This window comes from Pristiophorus japonicus, unplaced genomic scaffold (assembly GCF_044704955.1).
Source record: "Pristiophorus japonicus isolate sPriJap1 unplaced genomic scaffold, sPriJap1.hap1 HAP1_SCAFFOLD_465, whole genome shotgun sequence".
Classification (NCBI taxonomy): Eukaryota; Metazoa; Chordata; class Chondrichthyes; family Pristiophoridae; genus Pristiophorus; species Pristiophorus japonicus.
In genome coordinates this window covers 88,791-111,417 of record NW_027254369.1, presented here as the reverse complement: position 1 = coordinate 111,417, position 22,627 = coordinate 88,791, and the positions used below count along the sequence as shown (strand labels likewise).

Below are 22,627 nucleotides of genomic sequence, written 5' to 3'. Positions count from 1 at the left end.
CCGAGGCCTCGTCTGCTTGTTCAGGTGGACGCAAAAGGTCCTATTTCAAAGAAGGGCATGAGAGTTTTCCTTGATGTCCTGGCCAATGTTTACCCCTCAACTGATACCACTGCTCATTATCACATTGCTGTGTGTGGGAGCTTGCTGTGCGCAAATTGGCTGCCGCATTTCCCACATTACAACAGTGACTACACTTCAAAAGTACTTCATTGGCTGTAAAGCGCTTTGGGACGTCCAGGTTATGAAAGGTGCTCTATAAATCGGTTCTTTAGCAGTCAGTCCAATCCAGGTGTTTTGAGACAGGTCTGAGAGAGACAGTGATGAGGTGCTGTAGAACTGCAGCTGAATTGGCAGCTTAGTACTTTGATAGACGAGCTAATTAAAAATTGAAGAGAGAAAAAATATTTGAATCCTGGGGTTTAAAGGAGTATTATCTCTCTTTTGAAATGATGACATAAGAATATAATAGGAGCAGGAGTAGGCCATTCGGCCCCTCGAGCCTGCACCACCAATCAATGAGATCATGGCTGATCTTTGACCTCAACTCCACTTTCCCGCTCAATCTCCATATCCTTAGATTCTCCTAGACTCCAAAAATCTATCGATCTCAGCCTTGAATATACTCAATGACTGAGCCTCCACATCCCTCTGGGACAGAGAATTTCAAAGATTCACCACCCTCCGAGTGAAGAAATTTCTCCTCATCTCAGTCCTAAATGGCCGACCCCTTATCCTGAGACTGTGACCCCTGGTTCTAGACTCCCCAGCCCGGGGGAAACATCCTCCCTGCATCTACCCTGTCAATCCCCCTCAGAATCTTCTATGTTTCAATGACATCACCTCTCATTCTTCTAAACCCCAGAGAGAGTATAGGCCCAATCTACTCAATCACTCCTCATAAGACAGCCCTCTCATCTCAGGAATTAATCTAGTGAACCTCCGCTGTACTGGCTCCACGGCAAGTATGTCTTTCCTTAGATAAGGAGACCAAAACTGTGCACAGTACTCCAGGTGTGGGCCCACCAAGGCCCTGTGTAATTGTAGCAAGACTTCCTTACTCTTGTACTCCAACCACTTTGCAATAAAGGACAACATGACAGTTAATCTTATGCTAAAACAGGATCTGATCGCAGTAGTTGGCAGAAACTTCACAAGTATATACAGTCCTTGAAGGAAGTAAACTGTAGCGATGCGCTTCACAGGAGAGTAATCAGACACCAGTCAAAACACACAGTTCCCTCTCCGCCCGGCCTGTCCCACGCCTCTGCAATGGCTTCCGCTGCCTCTCGGTCGCTTGCTGTGAACAGCTGGTTAGGCTTGAAATTAAGACACTACCCTTGACCTCGAGCGATAAGCCAAGAACAGAATTCGATGGCTTCGTCGCGTGGGTTGTCCCATTGCAAACTGTACAGAGCCCAGCTGAAATTTATCAGCAGATTGCTCCACCCTACTCGCTGGGCCCTGCCTCAATTTGGCTACTTTTTGGAGTGTAGTCACTGTCACTGTTGTAAACGTGGGAAACGTGGCAAACAATCTGCGCACAGCAAGCTCCCACAAATAACAATGTGATATTGACCGGATAATCTTTTTTTGTTGTGTTGATTGAGGGATAAATATTGTCCAGGTCACCGGGGATAACTCCCCTGCTCTTCTTCAAAATAGTGGCGTGGGATTTTTTACGTCCACCCGAGAGAGCAGACGGGGCCTCGGTTTAACGTCTCATCCGAAAGACGGCACCTCCGACAGCGCGGCGCTCCCTCAGCACTGCCCCTCCCCTCCGACAGCGCGGCACTCCCTCAGCACTGCCCCTCCCCTCCGACAGCGCGGCGCTCCCTCAGTACTGCACCTCCGACAGTGCGGCGCTCCCTCAGCACCGCCCCTCCGACAGCGCGGCGCTCCCTCAGCACTGCCCCTCCGACAGCGCGGTGCTCCCCCAGCACCGCCCCTCCCCTCCGACAGCGCGGCGCTCCCTCAGTACCGCCCCTCCGACAGCGCGGCGCTCCCTCAGCACCGCCCCTCCGACAGCGCGGCGCTCCCTCAGTACCGCCCCTCCGACAGCGCGGCGCTCCCTCAGCACCGCCCCTCCGACAGCGCGGCGCTCCCTCAGTACCGCCCCTCCGACAGCGCGGCGCTCCCTCAGCACCGCCCCTCCCCTCCCCTCCGACAGCGCGGCGCTCCCTCAGCACCGCCCCTCCGACAGCGCGGCGCTCCCTCAGCACCGCCCCTCCGACAGCGCGGCGCTCCCTCAGCACCGCCCCTCCGACAGCGCGGCGCTCCCTCAGCCCAGCACCGCCCCTCCGACAGTGCAGCGCTCCCTCAGCACTGCCCCTCCGACAGCGCGGCGCTCCCTCAGCACTGCCCCTCCGACAGCGCGGCGCTCCCTCAGCACTGCCCCTCCGACAGCGCGGCGCTCCCTCAGCACTGCCCCTCCGACAGCGTGGCGCTCCCTCAGTACTGCCCCTCCCCTCCGACAGCGCGGCGCTCCCTCAGCACCGCCCCTCCGACAGCGCGGCGCTCCCTCAGTACCGCCCCTCCGACAGCGCGGCGCTCCCTCAGTACCGCCCCTCCGACAGCGCGGCGCTCCCTCAGCACCGCCCCTCCCCTCCCCTCCGACAGCGCGGCGCTCCCTCATCACTGGCACGGAGTAAATTGCTATTGTATTCTCAAAGCAGATACTTGCAAAAAAAACTGCGAGTGAAAGAATGAAAGATTGGACAATCTGTGCAAGGCTTTTCTTCAGCTGTCTGGGCTGCTTTAAGATACAGTGGCAGAGTCCCTTATCAGCGTCAGTGGCTCTGTGGTGATGTCTGTCAGGTCTTATCACAGTCCGAACCCTCCCAGAGAAGACAAGGCCTCATGCAGCGGGCAACACCACAGGACAGTAACCCTGCACCTAATCTGGAATCACAGGGACCACCCACAGCCGAGAGATAAGCAGGAGCTCGGGAAAGTCCCAACTCTTGCAGTCGGAATGCCGCCCGATAGTCTGGGAATGTCGATGCACTGATGTGCGAATCAGATCACTTTACAACACATTTGGGAGCAAGTGACCTTTTCCCTGAACTTAACCCGCACCAAAGCTCGACCTGGAAGTGCTTTGATTGCAGGCACGGCGGCCGACCGATTAGGACACTGGACCAGCAGCAACCCCAGAGGCCGGGGGTTCGTGTCCCACGGTGACAAGTCGTGAAATTGAACCCAATCAATCCAATAATTGGAGGGTTGTCCCAGGAAGTAAAGTGACCATGAAAGCTGTTCAATTGTTCCTCGGGGAAGGGAACGCGCTGTGCTTATCCGGTCTGGGCCGAGTGATGACTATAAGAACATTAAGAAATAGGAACAGGAGTAGGCCATAAGGCCCCTCGAGCCTGCTCCGCCATTCAATAAGATCATGGCTGATCTGATCATGGACTCAGCTCCATTTCCCCGCCCGCTCCCCATATCCCCTCATCGCTCAAGAAACTGTCTATTTCGGTCTTAAATTTATTCAATGAGCCAGCTTCCACAGCTCTCCGAGGCAGCGAATTCCACAGATCCACAACCCTCAGAAGAAATTTCTCCTCATCTCAGTTCCAATGTTCTATGTGGTTGACTCTTAGGAATGGGCAATAAATACTACCTACATCCCTAGAACACATTTTTAAAGGACAATGAGGCCAAAAAAAGCCCAGATCCCAACAATATCAACTTCCCCCCCACCCTCTGCCCCCGCCATGGATATGGGACAAAAGTAAATCCAACGCATTATAGAACGGTTACAGCACAGGAGGCCATTCGGCCCATCGAGCCCGTGCCGGTTCTCTGCAAGAGCACCTCAGCCCCACTCCCCCCGCCCCATCCCCGTAGCCCTGCAATTTTTTTCCGTCAGATAGATACTTATCCAACTCCCTTTTGAAAGCCACGATTGAGTCTGCCTCCACCGCCCTCTCAGGCAGCGCACTCCAGATCCTAACCACTCGCTGCGTAAAAAAGTTTTTTCTCGTGTCGCCTTTGGTTCTTCTGCAATCGCCTTAAATCTGTGCCCTCTGGTTCTCGACCCTACCCCCAATGGGAACAGTTTCTCTCGATCTCTACTCTGTCCAGACCCCTCATGATTTTGAGCACCTCGATCAAATCTCCTCTCAACCTTCTCTGGTCTAAGGAGAACAACCCCAGCTTCTCCAGTCTCTCCCCGTAACTGAAATCCCTGGATTACGGCAAGGGTTACTCCTCCTGAGAATTATCCAGTGAAACCAAATTTGAAATTCAAGAAATCCAATGGGGATTCAGGAGAAACTTCTTTACCCAGAGAGCGGTGAGAATGTGGAACTCGCTGCCACAGGGAGTGGTTGAGGCGAATAGTATCGACGTATTTAAGGGGAGGCTGGATAAACATATGGGGGAGAAGGGAATAGAGGGTTATGCTGATAAGAGTTAGATGAGGAAAGACGGGAGGAGGCTCGAGTGGAGCATAAACGCCGACATGGACTGGTTGGGCCGAATGGGCCCGTTTCCTGTGTCGTATATCCCATGTAATCCTGTGACTCCTGCTCAAAAATGTGCATCAGCTAATAAGGTCAGGACTGACCGTCGTGTAACTCCCGGATACACACAGTCTAGTCTCACACACACGGAAAAGCCCGCTTTGGGGAAGGTACCACGAGTGGTCAGCACTTGCGACACTGTCAGCAACTTCAGTGAGCTACAGGTTAAGTATGGGTCCTTCTGCCCACCAGAAATATCAGCAATACCGACCATCGCATCATCCGATGGGCTCTGAAACATCTTGGGTGGAACGGGAGGGAAACAGTCATAGATTTGGAGAGGGTAGGACAGCGTCTAAACTGTCCTCCTACATGGAGGGGAACTGTAGGAAAACCTCTCTCAACTACTTCATTTAACCATCAGCTGTGGCTCAGTGGGCAGCACCCTCGTCTCTGAGTCAGAAGGTTGTGGGTTCGAGTGCTGCACTGTCGGAGGTGCCGTCATTCGGATGAGACATCTAGGACCCGTCTGTTCTCTCAGGTGGATGTAAAAGATCCCATGGCACTATTTCGAAGAGGAGCAGGAGGCGTTATCCCCGGGGTCCTGGGGCCAATATTTATCCCTCAACCAACATCACTAAAAACAGATGATCTGGTCGTGATCACATTGCTGTTTGTGGGAGCTTGCTGTGCGCAAATTAGCTGCCGCGTTTCCCACATTACAACAGTGACGACATTTCAAAATTATTTAATTGGCTGTAAAGCGCCGAGAGATGCCCAGTCGTGAAAGGCGCTATATAAATGTAAATCTTTAAATTCTACCAATAAAAAATTATTTTAAATCAGAGACGCTCCAACACCAGTGCTTCTGAACGCTCTAAACTCCAGAGATAATACCAACAATTTGCATTTAGATAGCGCCTTTAAATGTAGTAAAATTCCCAAGGCGTTTCACTGGAGCATATCAGACAAATTGTGTCAGCGAACCACAAAGGAGATTTTAGAACAGGTGGAACAGGTTGGTTTTAAAGAGCATCTTAAAAGGAGGAGAGAGCTGGAGACGCAGAGAGGTTTAGGGAGCATGATATATCTAGGCTGACACCCCAGTGCAGTGCTGAGGGAGTGCCGCACTGTTGGAGGTGCTGTCTTTCGGATGTGACATTAAACCGACCGCTCTCTTACTTAGCTCGGACAAAAAAGATCCCACGGCACTATTTCAAAGGAGGAGCAGGGGCGTTATCCCTGGTGTCCTCGGCCAATATTTATCCCTCAACCAAAAAAAACAGATTATCCGGTCACAATCACATTGCTGTTTGTGGGAGCTTGCTGTGCGCTAAATTGGTTGCCGCGTTTCCTACAACAGTGACTGCACTCCAAAAAGTACTTCATTGGCTGGAAAGCGCTGTGAGGCATCTGGTGGTCGTGAAAGGCGCTATTATGAATGCAAGTTGTGTTTTGTCAGTTTGGCCACGGGACGAATGTCGGGAGAGACAAACGTCAGCACACATAGGGCTCTCACCTCAGTTCGTGGTGTGCACGGCTGCCGCGGAGCTAGACCGAGAGATACTTCCACGTGCTGACGAACGCGGTTGGGATGAGCGAGTAAGGCACGGTGGTGATGTTGCTCCACGTGTCGGTCGAGGAATCGTAACAGTCCAGGGTCTTGCAGCGCTGGGCACCAAAGTAGCCCCCCACCACGTATAGCCGGTTGCCGGACGCCACCGAGTGGCAGCTGATGCGCCGAGCGGCCATGTCGCCAAACTTGGACCACTGGTAGGTCTCGCTGTTGAAGCGGTAGGCGGAGCTGGCGGAGAACTCGGTGTCGCCGCCGATGACGATGACATGCTCGCCCACCACGGCGGCCGAGGTGTAGCGCCAGGGCTGCGGGCAGCTGGCGGGCACCGACCAGCGGTTCTGGCCGGGGTCGAAGCACTGCACCTTGGGCAGCTTGTCGCGGTGGACGCTGGTGCCGCCGAAGACGAAGAGCTTGAGCTTGGCGCCCACCACGGCGGCGTTGCTGACCCCCTCACGCAGCGGGGCCACCAGGGTCCACTTGTTGGACTGGGGGTCGTACTGCTCCACCTGCTTGAGGGAGACGGAGGGCGAGGCGGGGAAGGAGACGGCCACGGCCGTGTGGCCGCCGATGGCGTACAGGCACTGCTCCAGCTCGGCCGAGCCATGCCCGTAGCGGGCCAGCAGCATGGGCGCGGCCTTGGTCCACTCGTCGTGGAGCGTGTCGTACACCCAGACGTCCTTGGAGACCCCGTTCTCCGAGCCTCGGCCGCCGGTGACGTAGACCTTGCAGCCGATGGCGCAGGCGCTGCACTCCTTGCGCGGGCTGGGGATGTCGGTCTTGGGGATGACGGCCTTGGTCTTCTGGTCGATGGCATAGACCTTGTCGCACATGAAGGTCTGGCCGCCCAGCAGCAGGACGTCGTGGTTGACCTTGCGGGGCCGGGCACAGAGGAGGGTCACCACCCCGTCGTTCTGCAGGATGCGCATCTTGCAGCAGATGGCCTCCTCTACCACCCCCTTGCCGGCCCGGTGGTTGGCCACCAGCTCCTCGCCCAGCACGCTGTTGTAGAGGTAAGACTCGGGCAGCAGGGCCAGGCGCACGCAGCGGAGAAGCTCCGGCAAGTCTTCGCGCCTCCGCCGCAGGTCGTGCTTCACCCAGCCCAGCACCGCCTCGTAGACCAGGCTCTCGTCCTCCACCTCCAGCTCCTCGCTCAGCACCAGCTCCACCAGCTTGTCCTTGGGCAGGTCCAGGAAGTCCTCGGTGCGGGAGAGCGCGGCGAAGTAGGCCAGGCAGGTGTGCCAGGAGAGCTCGAAGAGCTGCTCGCACTGATGGGCGTCGGAGAGCAGCATCATGCCCAGGCAGTTGAGCGGGTGCAGGTTCTTCTCCAGGAACTCAGCCGAGGCGTCCCGGATGTCGTGGAACTGCAGCATGTCGCTGGCCTCCAGCAGCGACTCGGCGTTCTCCTCGTTGATGAGGACGCGGGAGGAGTAGGCGTAGTCCAGCAGCAGCTCCAGGACCTCGGGGTGCAGGGAGTCGTGGAAGTTGACCTCGCTGTCCCGGCTCTCCTTCATGCCGCCGGCAAACATGGCCTCGAAGTAGCGGCTGCAGGAGGCCAGCACCGCCCGGTGGCAGGGGAAGGACCGCTTGCCGGCGTGCAGGGTCACGTCGGTGAAGAGGCACCGCTTGCGCAGCAGGTTGAGGTGGGTGAGCAGGCTGTCGGCGTGCGAGGGTTTGTGGAACAGGTGGATGTTCATGGAGCCCGAGCTGGAGCGAGACTTGCGGTTCTCGTGAACGGTGACGGACATCCTGGGCGCAGGGCTGCTGGGGAACAAAAAAAAACACAAGGGCATCGGTCATTCATTCGGAAAACGCAGCATCTACCCCCGGCACAACTGGGAGCAGTCAGAGAGCGAGTGAGCGTTCCTTTCACTGTGCTCGCCGCTCACCTGCACTGGCTCCTGGTTACACACAGAAACTTTCACAGAAAGAGGCCACTTCGGCTCACTGTGTCCGCGCTGGCTGAACAGCAGCCGCATGGCCCTCAGGCCATCCACGCCTCGATTTCAAAATTCTCTTCCTGGTTTTCAAATCCCTCCATGACCTCGCCCCCTCCCTATCTCTGTAATTCCCCCCTGCCTCCCTCCAGAGATCTCTGCGCTCCTCTAATTCTGCCCTCCTGAGCATCCCTGATTATCATCGCTCCACCATCGGTGGCTGTGCCTTCTGTTGCCTCAAGCTCTGGACCTCCCCGCCTAAAGCTCTCTTTTCTCCTTTAAGACGCTCCTTAAAACCTACCTCTGTGACCAAGCTTTTGCTCACCTGCCCCAATTTCTACTTATGTGGCTCGGTGTCAAATTTTTAATCTCATAATACTCCTGCGATGTTTCACTACGTTAAAGGTGCTATGTAAATACACGATACAAGTTACACGCCCTGTTAAAAATCAGGGAGGAAAAGTCAGCAGCTTTTGCTGGGATAGTGGGAAGTTTAAGGACAGTAAAAGGAAGGCTTTTCGTAGGAACAGGAGGAGGCCATTCAGCCCCTCGAGCCTGTTCCGCCATGCAACGAGATCAGGGCTGATCTGTGACCTAACTCCATGTACCCACCTTTGGCCCATATCCCTTTGGTTAACAATCTCCGATTTAAAGTTAACAATTGATCTAGCATCAATTGCCGTTTGTGGAAGCGAGTTCCAAACTTCTACCTCCCTGTGTGTGTGTAGAAGTGTTTCCTAATTTCACTCCTGAAAGGTCTGGCTCTAATTGTTTAGACTATGCCCCCTAGTCCTCGACTTCCCAACCAGCGGAGAATAGCTTCCCTCACCCGGTCGATACCCCTTAATATCCTGAAACTTTCGATCAGGGAATACAACCCTACTTTGTGTAATCTCTCCTCGTAACTTAACCCTTGAAGTCCGGGTATCAGTTCCCGCTTTCAGTGAGTGTGCTTCCTGCTGTGGAGTCCTGCTCGACGCGAGCACGGATCGCAGAACTCCGCGTGGGGCACGGTGCACTGGGCTTCCACAGAGTCAGCCGTGGCTCAGTGGGCAGCACTCTCGCCCGAGTCAGAAGGTCGTGGGTTCAAGTCCCACTCCAGGCACTTGAGAACATAAATCTAGGCTGACACTCCCAGTGCAGTGCTGAGGGAGTGCCGCACTGTCGGAGTTGCTGCCTTTCGGAGGAGATGTTAAACCGAGGCCCCCGTCTGCTCTCTCAGCTGGACGTAAAAGATCCCATGGCACTATTTCGAAGAAGAGCCAGGGGAGTGATCCCCAGTGTCCTGGGGTCAATATTTAATCGCTTAACCAACATGGCAAAAAAAAAAAATTATCTGGTTATCACAATGCTGTTTGTGGGAGCTTGCTGTGCGCAAGTTGGTTGCTGCGTTTTGCACATTACAACAGAGACTACACTCCAAAAGTGCCTTTTTGGCTGTAAAGCGCTTTGTACCTGGAGCGGGACTTGAACCCACAACCTTCTGACTCAGAGGCGAGAGTGCTGCCCGTTGAGCCCACGGCTGACACAAAGGAGGAGATATTAGGGCAGGTGACCAAATGCTTGCGCAAAGAGGTAGGTTTTGAGGAGGAGAGAAAGGCGGAGGTTTGAAGAGGAACTCCAGAGCTTGGGGTCTGGACAGCTGAAGGCACGGCCAGCAGTAATGGGGGGGGGGGGGGGGGGGGGAGGGAGGGACGTTTGGGGTGCACAAGAGGCCAGAATTGGAGGAACGCGGAGATCTCGGAGGGATGGAGCAGGTCACAGAGATAGCGAGGGGCTAGGCCATGGAGGGATTTGACTAATAAGACGGTGTGCCAAAACATGTGCAGTTCTGCGCCCACCAGGAATCCAGTGGAGTGCATGTACTTGGGAGGGCTGTAGGAGGTCAGAGAGATATAGCGAGAGAGAGAGAGAGAGAGAGAGAGAGAGGGAGAGAGGGAGAGAGAGAGAGAGGTAAGAATGTGAAAATCACACAAACACAGCTCAGAGCAATACTGGCCACAGAAGCAATGGTAAATAGAGACAAGAAATGTTGTAGTGGATGGGCTAGGGGGAAGAGAGGAGGAAAACCGCTTGAAGAGCTGGAGAACGGTATCTGCTGCACACTCACTGGGCCATGGAGCACAGAGACGAATCTGGCAGGTTGAAGGTTACACTGCTGATGGAGCGGGTATAGCCCACAATTCTGTACACTTAACATTCCAGAGACGCGCACTGGGGAACTGCTGTCAATACTCCGAGCACTTACATACCTTCGTGGAGCAGACAGTGCCATAATAACAGCCCACACCCAGTCAACAGGGACAACTTGGGATGAAATTCCCAGCCAGCCGGAGCTAATCCAAGGGAAAGGAAAACAGTTTCTCCTCTTTTATTAAAAAAAGCCATTGTGCCCAGAGTTTATTCCGGCAAAGAAAGACTTGCATTTATATAGCACTTCTCACAACCACCGGACGTCCCAAAGCACTTTACAGCCAATGAAATGCTTTTTTGGAGTGTAGTCACTGTTGTAATGTGGGGAAACGCAGCAGCCAATTTGCGCACAGCAAGCTCCCACAAACAGCAATGTGATAATGACCAGATAATCTGTTTTTGTTATGGTGATTGAGGGATAAATATTGGCCCAGGACACCTCCCCTGCTCTTCTTCGAAATAGTGCCATGGGATCTTTTATGCTCACTTGAGAGAGCAGATAAGACGGCACCTCCAACTGTGCAGCACTCCCTCAGCACTGCACAGGGAGTGTCAGCCTGGATTTTTGTGCCCAAGCCCCTGGAGTGGGACTTGAACCCACAACCTTCTGACCCAGAGGTGAGTGTGCTGCCCACTGAGCCTCGGTTGTTGCTATGAAGCAGCAATTGCTTTTGGCCGCTTTGTGCTGCGGCAAACTGCACCCGGCTAGACTGGATTTCACGCCTTGTCCTCCCTCAAAAGGAACAACAGAGTTCGCTGCGGACAACTCCTGGGCCAGCAGCCCTCTATCCTTCCCTCCTGACCGGAAGGGGGCCGACTCCCTCCCACGGCACGGACCCACAGGACAACTCCCATCCGACCGGATCGCATCCGACATCCGTACCTCCCCAACGGGAGCTGACTGGACAAGTGGTCTGGAGCGGGAAGCTTGGCTGATTTCCCCCCCCCCCCCACCTGGATTATTGAGGCCAAGTCCACCATCCCAACTGGACCTGCGTTTATAAACCACCTTTCCCATCCTTGGGGCGTCCCCCAGCACTTCACAGCCAATTCATTACTTGCAAAGCGCTCGGTCGGCCAACGCACCAATCAATGTTTTGGGCACAGCAAGACCCTAGGCGGATGACCAGGGAAACTGTTGGTCAAGGGAACGTGGCCAGGACTCGTCCGCTCCTCTTCGAATAACAAGAACTCGCATTTATATAGCGCCGTTGACGTCGCAAAACGTCCCAGGGGACGAGCGCGCCTGGATCTTTTACGTCCACCCTGGCCTCGGGTTAACGTCGCGTCCAAATCACGGCATCTCCAACAGTCCCTAGCTCTGTAACATCCTTCAAACGTACAAACCCCCCCCCCAAGAGATCTCTGCGCTCCTCCAATTCTGGCCTCTTTACCCGATTTCCATCGCTCCACCATCGGTGGCCGTGCCTTCTGCTGCCTGGGCCCCAAGCTCTGAAACTCCCTCCCTAAACCTCGCCGCCTCTCTCCCCTCCTTTAAGATGCTCCTTAAAACTAAGCTTTTGGTCATCTGCCCTACTTTCTCCTTCTATGGCTCGGTGTCAAATTTTGTTTAATAAATCGCTCCTGCGAACCGCCCTGGGACGTTTTACGACGTTAAAGGTACTATATAAATGCAAGTTGTTGTTGTTTCAGCGCTCCCTCGGTACGGCGATGAAGCGTCAGCCTAAATTATGGGCTCATGTCTCCAGAGCGGAGCGAGCTTGAGCATATGAAACAGGAGCAGGAGTCGGCCATTTGGCCCCTCGAGCCTGCTCCGCCATTCAAGAAGATCATGGCTGATCTGATCTTGGCCTCAACTCCACTTCCCCGCCCGCTCCCCAGAACCCTTGACCCCCTTATCGTTCAAAAATCTGTCCATCTCCGCCTTAAATATATTCAACGACCCAGCCTCCACAACTCTCTGGGGTAGAGAATGACACAGATTCACAACCCTCGGAAGAAATTCCTCCTCATCTCCGTTCTAGGTGGGTGGGGTGGATTGACCCATCCACCTCCACGGAGGTGTGTGGGGGGCCTGACCCATCCACCTCCATGGCACGAACCTGGTATTGCAGTACTTCCAGGAACGGTGCAGTGGCTCTCGGCCTTTTGGCTAAGAGCATTGGCGCAGAGTGATCCTTGATGTGTGCAAGGTGACCTCTGGCGTTTGTGATTTGACAAAGAATTGGAAAGATTGGCTACGAATTAAAAAAAAAAAAATGCCTCCTAGTTCTAGATTCCCCCACGAGGGGAAACATTCTCTCTGTATCTATCTTGTCGCGCACTCTCAGTATCTTAAACCCATGGCCTTCTAGCTCGGGAGGAGTGCGCGACCCACTCAGCCTCAGCAGACAGTGTACGTGAATAGAACCAACGCCTGCAGCCAAATGGAGAGACGAAGTTAGTCCCCAATAGACAGGGCGCAGAGGAAGTCACCATTGATGGGGGGGGAGGGGAGTGGGGAGAAGATTGCTCTCTTGAACTGAGAAATAAAGGAACATGCGTGGAATTCTTATGTTTAAAGTGGCTGAATCCCTTGATCCAGGGCCTTGTGAGGGCAGTCATAATCCTTTTGAAGATTTAAAGATGCCTTTTCATCTGTGTAGGATTGAAGTCCATGGGAATAAAGAAAGAGTCAGTGGTTCAGACCCATTTCCTGCATTTGGCTGAAATTATATATAATTACACTATGAGGGGAGATTCTTTTCAGAGAGAGAGAGACACACACACACACAGGCACAGACAGACAGAGAGACACACACACACAGGCACAGACAGACAGAGAGACACACACACACAGGCACAGACAGACAGGGAGACACAAACACAGGGACACATACACAAAGGCAAGGAGACACACAGACAGGCAGGGAGACAGAGACAGACACAGGCAGGGAGACAGAGACAGACACAAACACAGGCACAGAGACACAGACAGAGAGACACACAGGCAGGCAGGGAGACAGAGACAGACACAGGCAGGGAGACACACACACACACACACAGGCACAGAGACACAGACAGAGAGACACACAGGCAGGCAGGGAGACAGAGACAGACACAGGCAGGGAGACACACACACACACACACAGGCACAGAGACACAGACAGAGAGACACACACACAGGCAGGGAGACAGAAACAGGCAGGGGGAGACACACACACACAGGCACAGAGACACACACACACAGGCAGGGAGACAGAGGCAGTGAGACAAACACACAGTGTCAGACAGGGAGAGACACACACACACACACACACACACAGAGGCAGGGAGACAGACAGCCCAGAGGCAACGAATGAAATGCAGAGGAAGAATTTCCCTGCAGCACTCGGCGACAGAACTCGCTCACATGACATAGATTCCCATTTGTTGAACTCACCGTTTGGGGTGTGGGGGCTGAGCTGCACAGAGCAGGAAGGTGACAAGTTCAACAACAACCTGCATTTATACGGCGCCTTTAACATTAGGAAGAGGTCCCAAGGCGCTTCACAAGAGCGTAATCAGATACGTAATTGGACAGGTGAGCAAAGGCTTGGTCAGGGAGGTGGGTTTTAAGGAGGGTTTTACAGGGGGAGAATGAGGTGGAGAGATTTAGAAAGGGATACCACACGATTGATAGTTGGGAAGCGTTGGTGTTCTGGGTTGTCGTGGAGGGTGGGCGGGGGGGGGGGGGGAAGGAGGCAAGCAGAAAATAAATCTACTCCTGACCGAAATGTAGTAACCCTTGACCTCTTGCAGACTTGATCACAGAATCATAGAAAGTTACAGCATGGAAGGAGGCCATTCGGCCCATCATGTCCGCGCCGGCCGACAAAGAGCTATCCAGCCTAATCCCACTTTCCAGCTCTCGGTCCGTAGCCCTGCAGGTTACGGTTCTTTAAGTGCACATCCAGGTACTTTTTTTAAATGTGGTGAGTGTTTCTGCCTCTACCACCCTTTCAGGCCGTGAGTTCCAGACCCCCACCACCCTCTGGGTGAAGAAATTTCCCCTCAAACCTCCAACCAATTACTTTAAATCTATGCCACCTGGTTGTTGAGCCCACTTGGCGAAGACAGAATCAGGCTCCCCTCGCCGGGACCCACTGGTGCGAACATGCATGACGAGTATTAACCTAGACACAACATCGCGGTTATGGCAGCACTCTTTCAAAAGAAACAGAAAAAAAAAAGGCAAGTTTCAGTAAATTGCTTCCAACTGGTTCCATTTCCTGAGCAGCCTGAGTACGCTCGTTGTCTGGGATCATACATGAAACCTGGCCAAGCAGCCGAGACCAGGAACCAGTGAGTCACAGGCTTCACGAGCAAAAGGAGGAGAGAATGGGGAAGGGGGAGGGGGGGAGGAAAGAGATCGAATCGACTCGAAACAGAGCATCACAAACCCAGCAAAATATTTATACAATCCTCACCCTCAAAACGGGGAGTAATGCTCAAAGAGGAAATCTCACCGAGATCCCAACAGAACGGTTTGAAGGAGAGCATGGGCTCCTGCGGGGCCATTTTGATTTTGAGATAAAATGGGTGATAGTGATTCGGACGCCTGTTATACATCTTCCCTGACCTTTCACCTTTATTGAAGGAACTAAACGATTTACACCCCGCCCCCGCTCAGTGTCCTGGCCAATATTTATCCCTCAACCAGCAGATGATCTGGTCATTATCATATTGCTGTTTGTGGGAGCTTGCTGTGCGCAAATTGGCTGCCGCATTTCCTACATTACAACAGTGACTACACTCCAAAAAGAGTATTTCATTGGTTGCAAACCGCTTTGGAAGTTGCGGAGGTCGTGAAAGATGCTATAGAAATAAATATGTCCTTCCCATCCATTAGTTTTAACAGACGGGGGTCGCACGGGCACATAGAAAATAGGTGCAGGAGTAGGCCATTCGGCCCTTCGAGCCTGCACCGCCATTCAACAAGATCATGGCTGATCATTCACCCCAGCACCTCCCCCCCACGCCCCCTCCACACCCTACTGACCCCCCCCCCCAGCCGCAAGGTCCACATCCAACTCCCTCCCGAACACATCCAGTGAACTGGCATCAACAACTCTCCGCGGCAGGGAACCCCACAGGCCAACAACTCCCCGAGTGAAGCAGTCTCTCCCAATCCCAGCCCCAAACAACCCACCCCCCATCCCAAGAGCATGCCCCCACCCCCCCGGCTCCGGACTCAGCCAACACCGGGAACACTCCACCCGCACCCAACCCGCCCCATCCCGTCAGAATCCTTCCCAAATGCTGACTACCCCCAGATGTCGAGCCCCCAGCCCCGGCCACCCCGGAGCCACGCCCACCTGCAAATTCCCGGCTGGAATGTGGAATCATCCCCATTGACCGTGGTGTGATTGTTCCTACACTAGCACAAAGGAGCGTGCCCAGTAACGACACGACCACATTCAACGCCCAACTCAATCTCAACACGGCCGACGGAGCTTTCATAGGACAGGAGTGCAGGCCTTGGGCAACACACTGGTCTCTCTCTCTCTCCGCCAGGCTCCACGGAACAAATGCCCACACACTCGGGCACCGTACGCCCACGGACAACGCAAGCCCACAAACATGCCGGGCGAATTCCAGGGGGCCGTGTTTTTGGCACACTCTACCCAGAAGCTCGGTATTCCCACTGCCACATCCGCAGAAAGTACGTCTCAACATTTGCCAGAGCGACCACCCCAATCCTGTGGAAACAGGCAGAGAGCACTGCGCAGATGATCACAGCCGGGCAAAATAAAAGCATCTGGGGGACAGACTGGCCCTCCCCACGATGGGAACGCAGGAACAGGAGGAGGCCATTCAGCCCCTGAAGCCTCTCCCGCTGTTCGGTTCCATCGGGGCTGATCTGTACAAGATTCTGAGGGGGCTAGACAGGGTAGATGCAGAGAGGATGTTTCCTCTCGAGGGGGAATCTACAACTAGGAGGCATAGTCTCAGAATAAGGGGCCGCCCATTTAAAACTGAGATGAGGAGGAATTTCTTCTCTCAGAGGGTTGTGAATCTGTGGAATTCTCTGCCCCAGAGAGCTGTGGAGGCTGGGTCATTGAATATATTTAAGGTGGAGATAGACAGATTTTTGAACGATAAGGGAGTGAAGGGTTATGGGGAGCGGGCAGGGAAGTGGAGTGGAGGCCAAGATCAGATCAGCCATGATCTTATTGAATGGCGGAGCAGGCTCGGGGGACCAAATGGCTGACTCCTGCTCCTATTTCTTATGTTTCTTATGTCTCTCAACTCCGTTTGGGATGTCAGCCGTGGCTCAGTGGGTAGCAGTCCCAAGCCCCACTCCCAAGATGTGAGCATTAAAAAAAATCTAGGCTGACACAGCGAGGGAGCACTGTGCTGTCGGAGTCGTCGTCTATTGGATGAGACGGTAAACCAGGCTCTCTCAGGCGGACGTTTAAAACAATTCACATGTCGCTATTTCGAAGAAGAGCGGGGAGTTCTCCCCGGTGTCCTGGGGCCAATATTTATCCCTCAATCTATATCAATAAAATAGATGATCTGGTCATTATCACATTGCTGTTTGTGGGAGCTTGCTGTGCGCAAATTGGCTGCCCCGTTTCCTACATTACAACAGTGACTACACTCCAAAAAGTACTTCATTGGCTATCTTCCTTTATTTAGTCTCCCCTGAGACCCTTACTTAATGAAAATCTGTGCTAAGAATTTCAACTGATCCCCAGCACGGTGCCCTCCGGGTAGGAGTTCCACATTCTCACTGTCCTTTGTGTGATGCACAAAGTATCTCCAGATTTCACTCCTGAAGGGCCTGGCTCTAATTTGAAGATTACAGCCGCTTTGTTCTGGACTCGGCCACCAGGGGAAATAAGCTTCTCTGTATCGACTGTTTAATCAAACCCCTTGGATCATTCTGAACCTCAGTCGGCCCCCTTCTCCACTCCAGGGAACGCGAACCCAGTTTTGTGCAAACCCTTGCAACTGAACAGCTCTCAGTGTTTAAACCAAAAACAGCCCCCGATTGATTACTGCATCACAGACAGAAAAAGCTATTACACACACAACCTTCACCAATCACTTTTCATGGGCGAGACCCGAACAACGATTAAAAATGCGGTTTTTGCAGAATTAAGTGGACGGAATTGTGGAATGCCAATTTAAAGGCCAATTAAAAAATAATAATCCTGTGATCCTTTGTAATGTATTCATTCGCTGCAAAGTGGCCGAATAAACTGCACCTCCAGTATATGACAAAAGGACCGTCGCGATACAGTTCGGGAGAATGCAATGGTGCACACGTTTGCATCACTCTGCAAAAGGCTTTATAATTTTTTTAAAAACCAAGAAAACAGAAATGCAATAATTTAACAATACTGCAATATATATATTAGCAAATATATATGCAAATAAAATGCACTTGGTTGCACAATGAGGCGATGCACCGGTCTATCGCTTCCTAGAAAAGCTTTCAAGCATAAAATTAATAGCAAGCAGTCCGCAATTCAAGATTTGCCCGAGAACCAGCGCAACTTTCCAAGTTAAAGCTAGCTCGGTCGACCTACCTCTCGGCCCCGAAAGCACGCGTGTTGAGCCTTTATTCACAGATCGCAGTTTGGGGCCGATGGAAAAAAAAAGAGGAAAAAAAATGTAGGGAGCGGCGAGAGGGAAACAAAGTGGCAGCAGCCAAACTTTGTAACTTTTTTGTGTTGCAAACTTGGCGCTGCACTTTGATCAAGCGCTCATGGCTACTTCTCTCGCTCTGTCTCTCTCTTCCTCCCTCCGCTCGTTGTCAGGATCCCACACAAGGGGGGGGGGGGGGGATTTCGACTGTCTTTGCAAGTCAGCACTTGCCCCAGTCTGGCAACTCATTTATCCAGCAACAATCCCCGCCCACTGGGAGGATCCCGGACTCAGTGGGACAGCCCTCCTCCTGAAACAGACCGGATCAATTTCAAAGCAAGCACTGAAATGCACAGTGCAGATAAAAGTACATTTATCTGCATCTCACCCCCACACCACCTCCCCAAAACCATCTTTGCAAAGCTCACACCTCCCCTTTCACAGTTTGTCCGATATCAGGACAATTTTTGTTCATGTACAAAACACAAAGCTTCACTTGTGACTGACACAGGTCCTGGCAAATCAGGAGGCAGGATCTCTCGAATTGAATTCTCGTCAAATCAGCTTTGTGGAGAGCGATCGTTGGAAGATGATCTGTCCCCCAGGATATTCCAGACACTTCCTGCTACTCACTCACTGTTCATTCAGTCGCACAGAAGGTTTGCATTTATTCCAGGGCAAAGATTATCTGGTTTAATCTTTTTGTGTCTCTTTTTAAAAAAAAGGGGATTTCTTATTCACTGAAATAGGCAGAACTAGTTCGGGCAAATGGTGATAGAATGATACCGCACAGAACGAGACCATTCAGCCCATCGTGTCTGTGCCGGCTCTTTGAAAGAGCTATCCAATTAATCCCACTCCCTTGCTCGTTCCCCCATAGCCCAGCAAATGTTTCCTTTTCGAGTATTTATCCAAATCCTTTATGAAAGTTTCTATTGAATCTGCTTCCATCGCCTTTTCAGGCAGCGCGATCCAGATCACCACAACACGCTGCGTAAAAATAAACCGTCATTTGCCTCTGGTTCTTCTGTCAATGATCTTAAATCTGTGTCCTCTGGTTACCGACTCTCTCGCCACTGTATCAGTTTCTCTCTATCTACTCCATCAAAACCCCTCATCATTTTGAACACCTCTATTAAATTTCCCCTGAACCTTCTCTGCTCCAAGGAGAACAAACCCGACTGCTCCAGTCTCGTAACTGAAGTCCCTCATCCCTGGAACCACTCCAGTAAATCTCCTCTGCACCCTCTCCAAGGCCTTTAGGGGGCAAAGCCCTTTCCTCGTTTTTCCCGTCTGTTTAAAGGGTGTGTTTTGTTTTAATGGTCCATAAAGTTGCCCCTGTGTTACCAACAGAAAAAGACAAGTTTACATGCGCCATGCTTAATTTTTAACGGGGCGCAGCTAATAAAACAACTTAAAAATTAAGGGCCGGACTTTCCCTAAAGGCCCTCAACGCCTGATTGCCCACTGAGAAGAAACGCTAATGTTCGGCGAGTAACGCTGGGGAGAATTTCCATTTTTATGTTTAGAATAATTAAAACTAATCGCCCGGCGAGAAAATGGGCATTGCACATTCATTGTTGGCGGGTTTCTCAGCGGGTAAGTGGAAAGTTAGTACCATGGGCAGCCGTTACCAGAATGGACGCTAAGTATTTAAAATTTAGCCCGAGGCTGCGGTTGGGCCCAGGGAGGGGGGATACTTTTTTAAAATTTCATTAAAAAAAAAACGTACAAAGCATTCCCAAGACAGTTTTAACCCTAAGCGCCTAAAATTAAAAAATAATTAAAGAACCTTTAACTGACCTTTCTTTGCAGAATACCCCCCTTACCGCCCGGTTTAAGCAGCGTTTACCGGGCGGGTCTCTCGCCGATCTGGACGTCGGCGGTTGAGGCCAAACTTACGCCCTGGCGGTTGTTCTTGGCGTTGCACGCGGGCGGTTTGGTCCCGGCGGGTGACTCCAGATGTGGGCGATAATATTGAAAAAACTTATGAGCAAACTTTCGCCGGGCGGAAGAACAGCTGTACCGCCGAGAAAATCACCGACAATGAAGCCAAAAGTCTGGCCCAAAGTGTACTTATCAGGCTTTTAAATAGGAAAAAACGTGCATGCGCAGTAGGCCCTTAAAGGGGCCATGTACCCCCCACCCGCCCCCCCAAACAAAAGGACACATAAAACAAAATTGTGACCATCGTTGCTCGTGCCCGCCAGGCGATCTATACCTTGCGGCGCCTACCGGTCACGGAGAGCCTCGAGCGTACCACAGCACGTTACACGTTCTCTCGCCAGGGGGCCGGCGCACTTAACGCCTAGTGCCCGACTCAGCCCAAGCGTCGCAGTTTGGGACAAAAATTCCACGGAAACTGCCGCATTTCTGAGCGGGTGGAATTTCACACAGCAGGGAGGGAGGCCATTCGGCCCATCGCTCCTGTGCCGGCTGTCCGAGAGATCGATCCACCGAGCCCCTTTTCCTCTGCCTTTTCCCGCAGCCTTCTGCATTTTTCTTTTCAGTGTCAGCTGGTAGCACCCTCCCCTCTGAGTCGGAAGATCATGTTGCAACGTGGGAAAGGCGGCAGCCAATTTGCGCACAGCAAGCTCCCACAAACAGCAATGTGGTAATGACCCAGATAATCTGTTTCTGTTACGTTGATTGAGGGATAAATATTGGCCCCAGGACACGGGGGATAACTCCCCTGCTCTTCTTCGAAATTGTGCCGTGAGATCTTTTACATCCAGCTGAGAGAGCAGACGGGGCCTCGGTTTAACGTCTCGTCTGAAAGACGGCACCTCCGGCAGTGCAGCACTCCCTCACTGGGAGTGTCAGCCTAGATTTATGTGCTCAAGTCTCTGGAGAGGGACTGGAACCCACAACCTTCTGACCCAGAGGCCAGGGTGCTGGCCGCTGACACTTGCTACCACAAGGAGTAGTTGAGGCACAGTTGAGCATAGATGCATTTAAAGGCAACTTGGATAAGTACAGGACGAAGAAATGAATGGAAGATTTTGCAGAGAGTGTGAGAAGAAGCAGGGTGGCTTTTATGGAGCATAAACACCGGCACGGACCTGTTGGGCCCAATGGCCTGAATCAGTGCCGTAAATTCTATTGAATTCTCTGTAAAAACTGACCGACTTAACTTACTGGCGCAACGGGAGACCCGTGAAAAACTGGGTCTACGTTTCCGCGCTGGGACCAAGGAGCTGAATTTGGCAGAGTAATAACTCGGAGCCGGAGTGAACAAGAGGCAGTAAAAACACATAATGAATGGGGACTGGGTGGGGCATGCTGATCTTGCCCCACAATACCCAGACTGAGACGAGCTGTGTGTTTTGGAAATGGAAGCGTACGCTTATTCCGACCCGACACCAAAGGATTGCCGACGTGTTGCAGCACAAATCACTCATTGTATTTACCCCCTACACTCACACTGCTTTTCATTGCTTATTTTTCCCATTCCGATGCAGGGGGAACATCAGAACTCGAGCAGGCCGTTCAGTCCCTTGAGCCTGTTTCGCCATTCAATTAGACCATGGCTGATCTATATCTCGACTTCCTTCCTCCGGCTTAGCTCCATGTCCCTGGATATCCTTACCCTACAAATATCTATTGATCTCCATCTTGAATATTTCAATTGACTCGCCCCCCCCCCTCCCCCGCCCCCAGCATCCACAGCCTTTCGGTGGAGCGATTTCCACTACCCATTGTGTGAACAAATGCTTCCTGATTCAACTCCTAAATTGTCTAGCTCTAATTTTAAGATTCGGACCCCTTGCTCACCACTCCCCCAACCAGAGGTAATAATTTCTCTGCGTCGACTCTATGGAATCCTCCCAAAATTTTAAGCACCTCGATTCGGTCACCTCTTCAACCCTCTAAACTCAAGGGAATACAACCCAAATGCATGCAACCTGCTCTCATCGTTTAACCCTTTGAGCCCGCTCACCATTCAGGTGAACCTGTGCTGCATCCCCGCTCCTCTGAGGCCAACGTACCCTCCCTGGGGTGTGGGGCCCAAAGCTGAACGCAGTTACTCCAGATGTGTTCTGAACCAAGGCTCTGTGCACATGAAGGCTCTCTTCCTCACTCTGGAATTCCAAACCCCCTTGAGAAAAAGGCCAATATCCCACCAGCCTTTTTTCATTTTTTTTTTGCCGTCTTTCGGATGAGACGTTAAACACGAGGCCCCGTCTGCTCTCTCAGGTGGACGTAAAAGATCCCACGGCCACTATTTCGAAGAAGAGCAGGGGGAGTTATCCCCGGTGACCTGACCAATATTTATCTCTCGAATCAACATAACAAAAAAGAGATTATCTGGTCATTATCACATTGCTGCCTGTGGGAGCTTGCTGTGCGCAAATTGGCTGCTGCCTTTCCCACATTACAACAGTGACTACACTCCAAAAATACTTCATTGGCTGTAAAGCGCTTTGAGACGTCCGGTGGTCGTGAAAGGCGCTATGTAAATGCAAGTCTTTCTTTTTAAAAGGCTAATGACTAGGCTAAGTGGAACGCATTCATGGAACTCTCTGCCGCACTAAACCTCTCCCTCTGATCCCAGCTGACTCAGAAGCAAACACCATTAATCTTGTGAATGAAAGGCAAATGCAAATAAAAGGTCTGCTGTGAGTTTCTGCCGTACCTGGTTCAGCGAGAGCGTGGGATTGACCCCGGGCCAGTTGCCAAGGTGGTCAAGGCTGCACCTGGAGCGGGCAGGTGCTCCGCCCGAGACTGGCAGCTGAGCAGTGCGAAATGGCTTGTCGGGTAAAGGGGCCCCAATGTGTTCCCCCCCACTGGGGATCTGGGTGTGTTGCACGGAGCAGTGCCAACCAATGTCGCTTTAAGCCACTTCATCGATGCCCCTTCTGCGGTCCAAAAGAAAGACTTGC

At 52.4% G+C, this 22,627-nt stretch overlaps 1 protein-coding gene across 3 annotated transcripts in view; it reads right to left on the bottom strand.

The window, feature by feature from the left end:
* LOC139252416 (ectoderm-neural cortex protein 1-like) overlaps window positions 1–22,627 on the bottom strand; it is a 53,741-nt gene that overhangs the window by 5,793 nt on the left and 25,321 nt on the right. Inside the window, exons 1-2 of one of the 3 annotated variants that reach the window (XM_070873402.1) lie at window positions 17,687–17,898; window positions 5,983–7,800 (exon numbers count right to left, since the gene is read on the bottom strand). In XM_070873402.1, the coding sequence (XP_070729503.1) occupies window positions 6,015–7,784 (1,770 nt within the window). In that variant the 5' untranslated portion in view covers window positions 7,785–7,800; window positions 17,687–17,898 and the 3' untranslated portion in view covers window positions 5,983–6,014. Of the gene's footprint in view, window positions 1–5,982; window positions 7,801–17,686; window positions 17,899–22,627 lie in introns of those variants that run through there. The other 2 variants (XM_070873403.1, XM_070873401.1) reach the window with 2 other exon arrangements.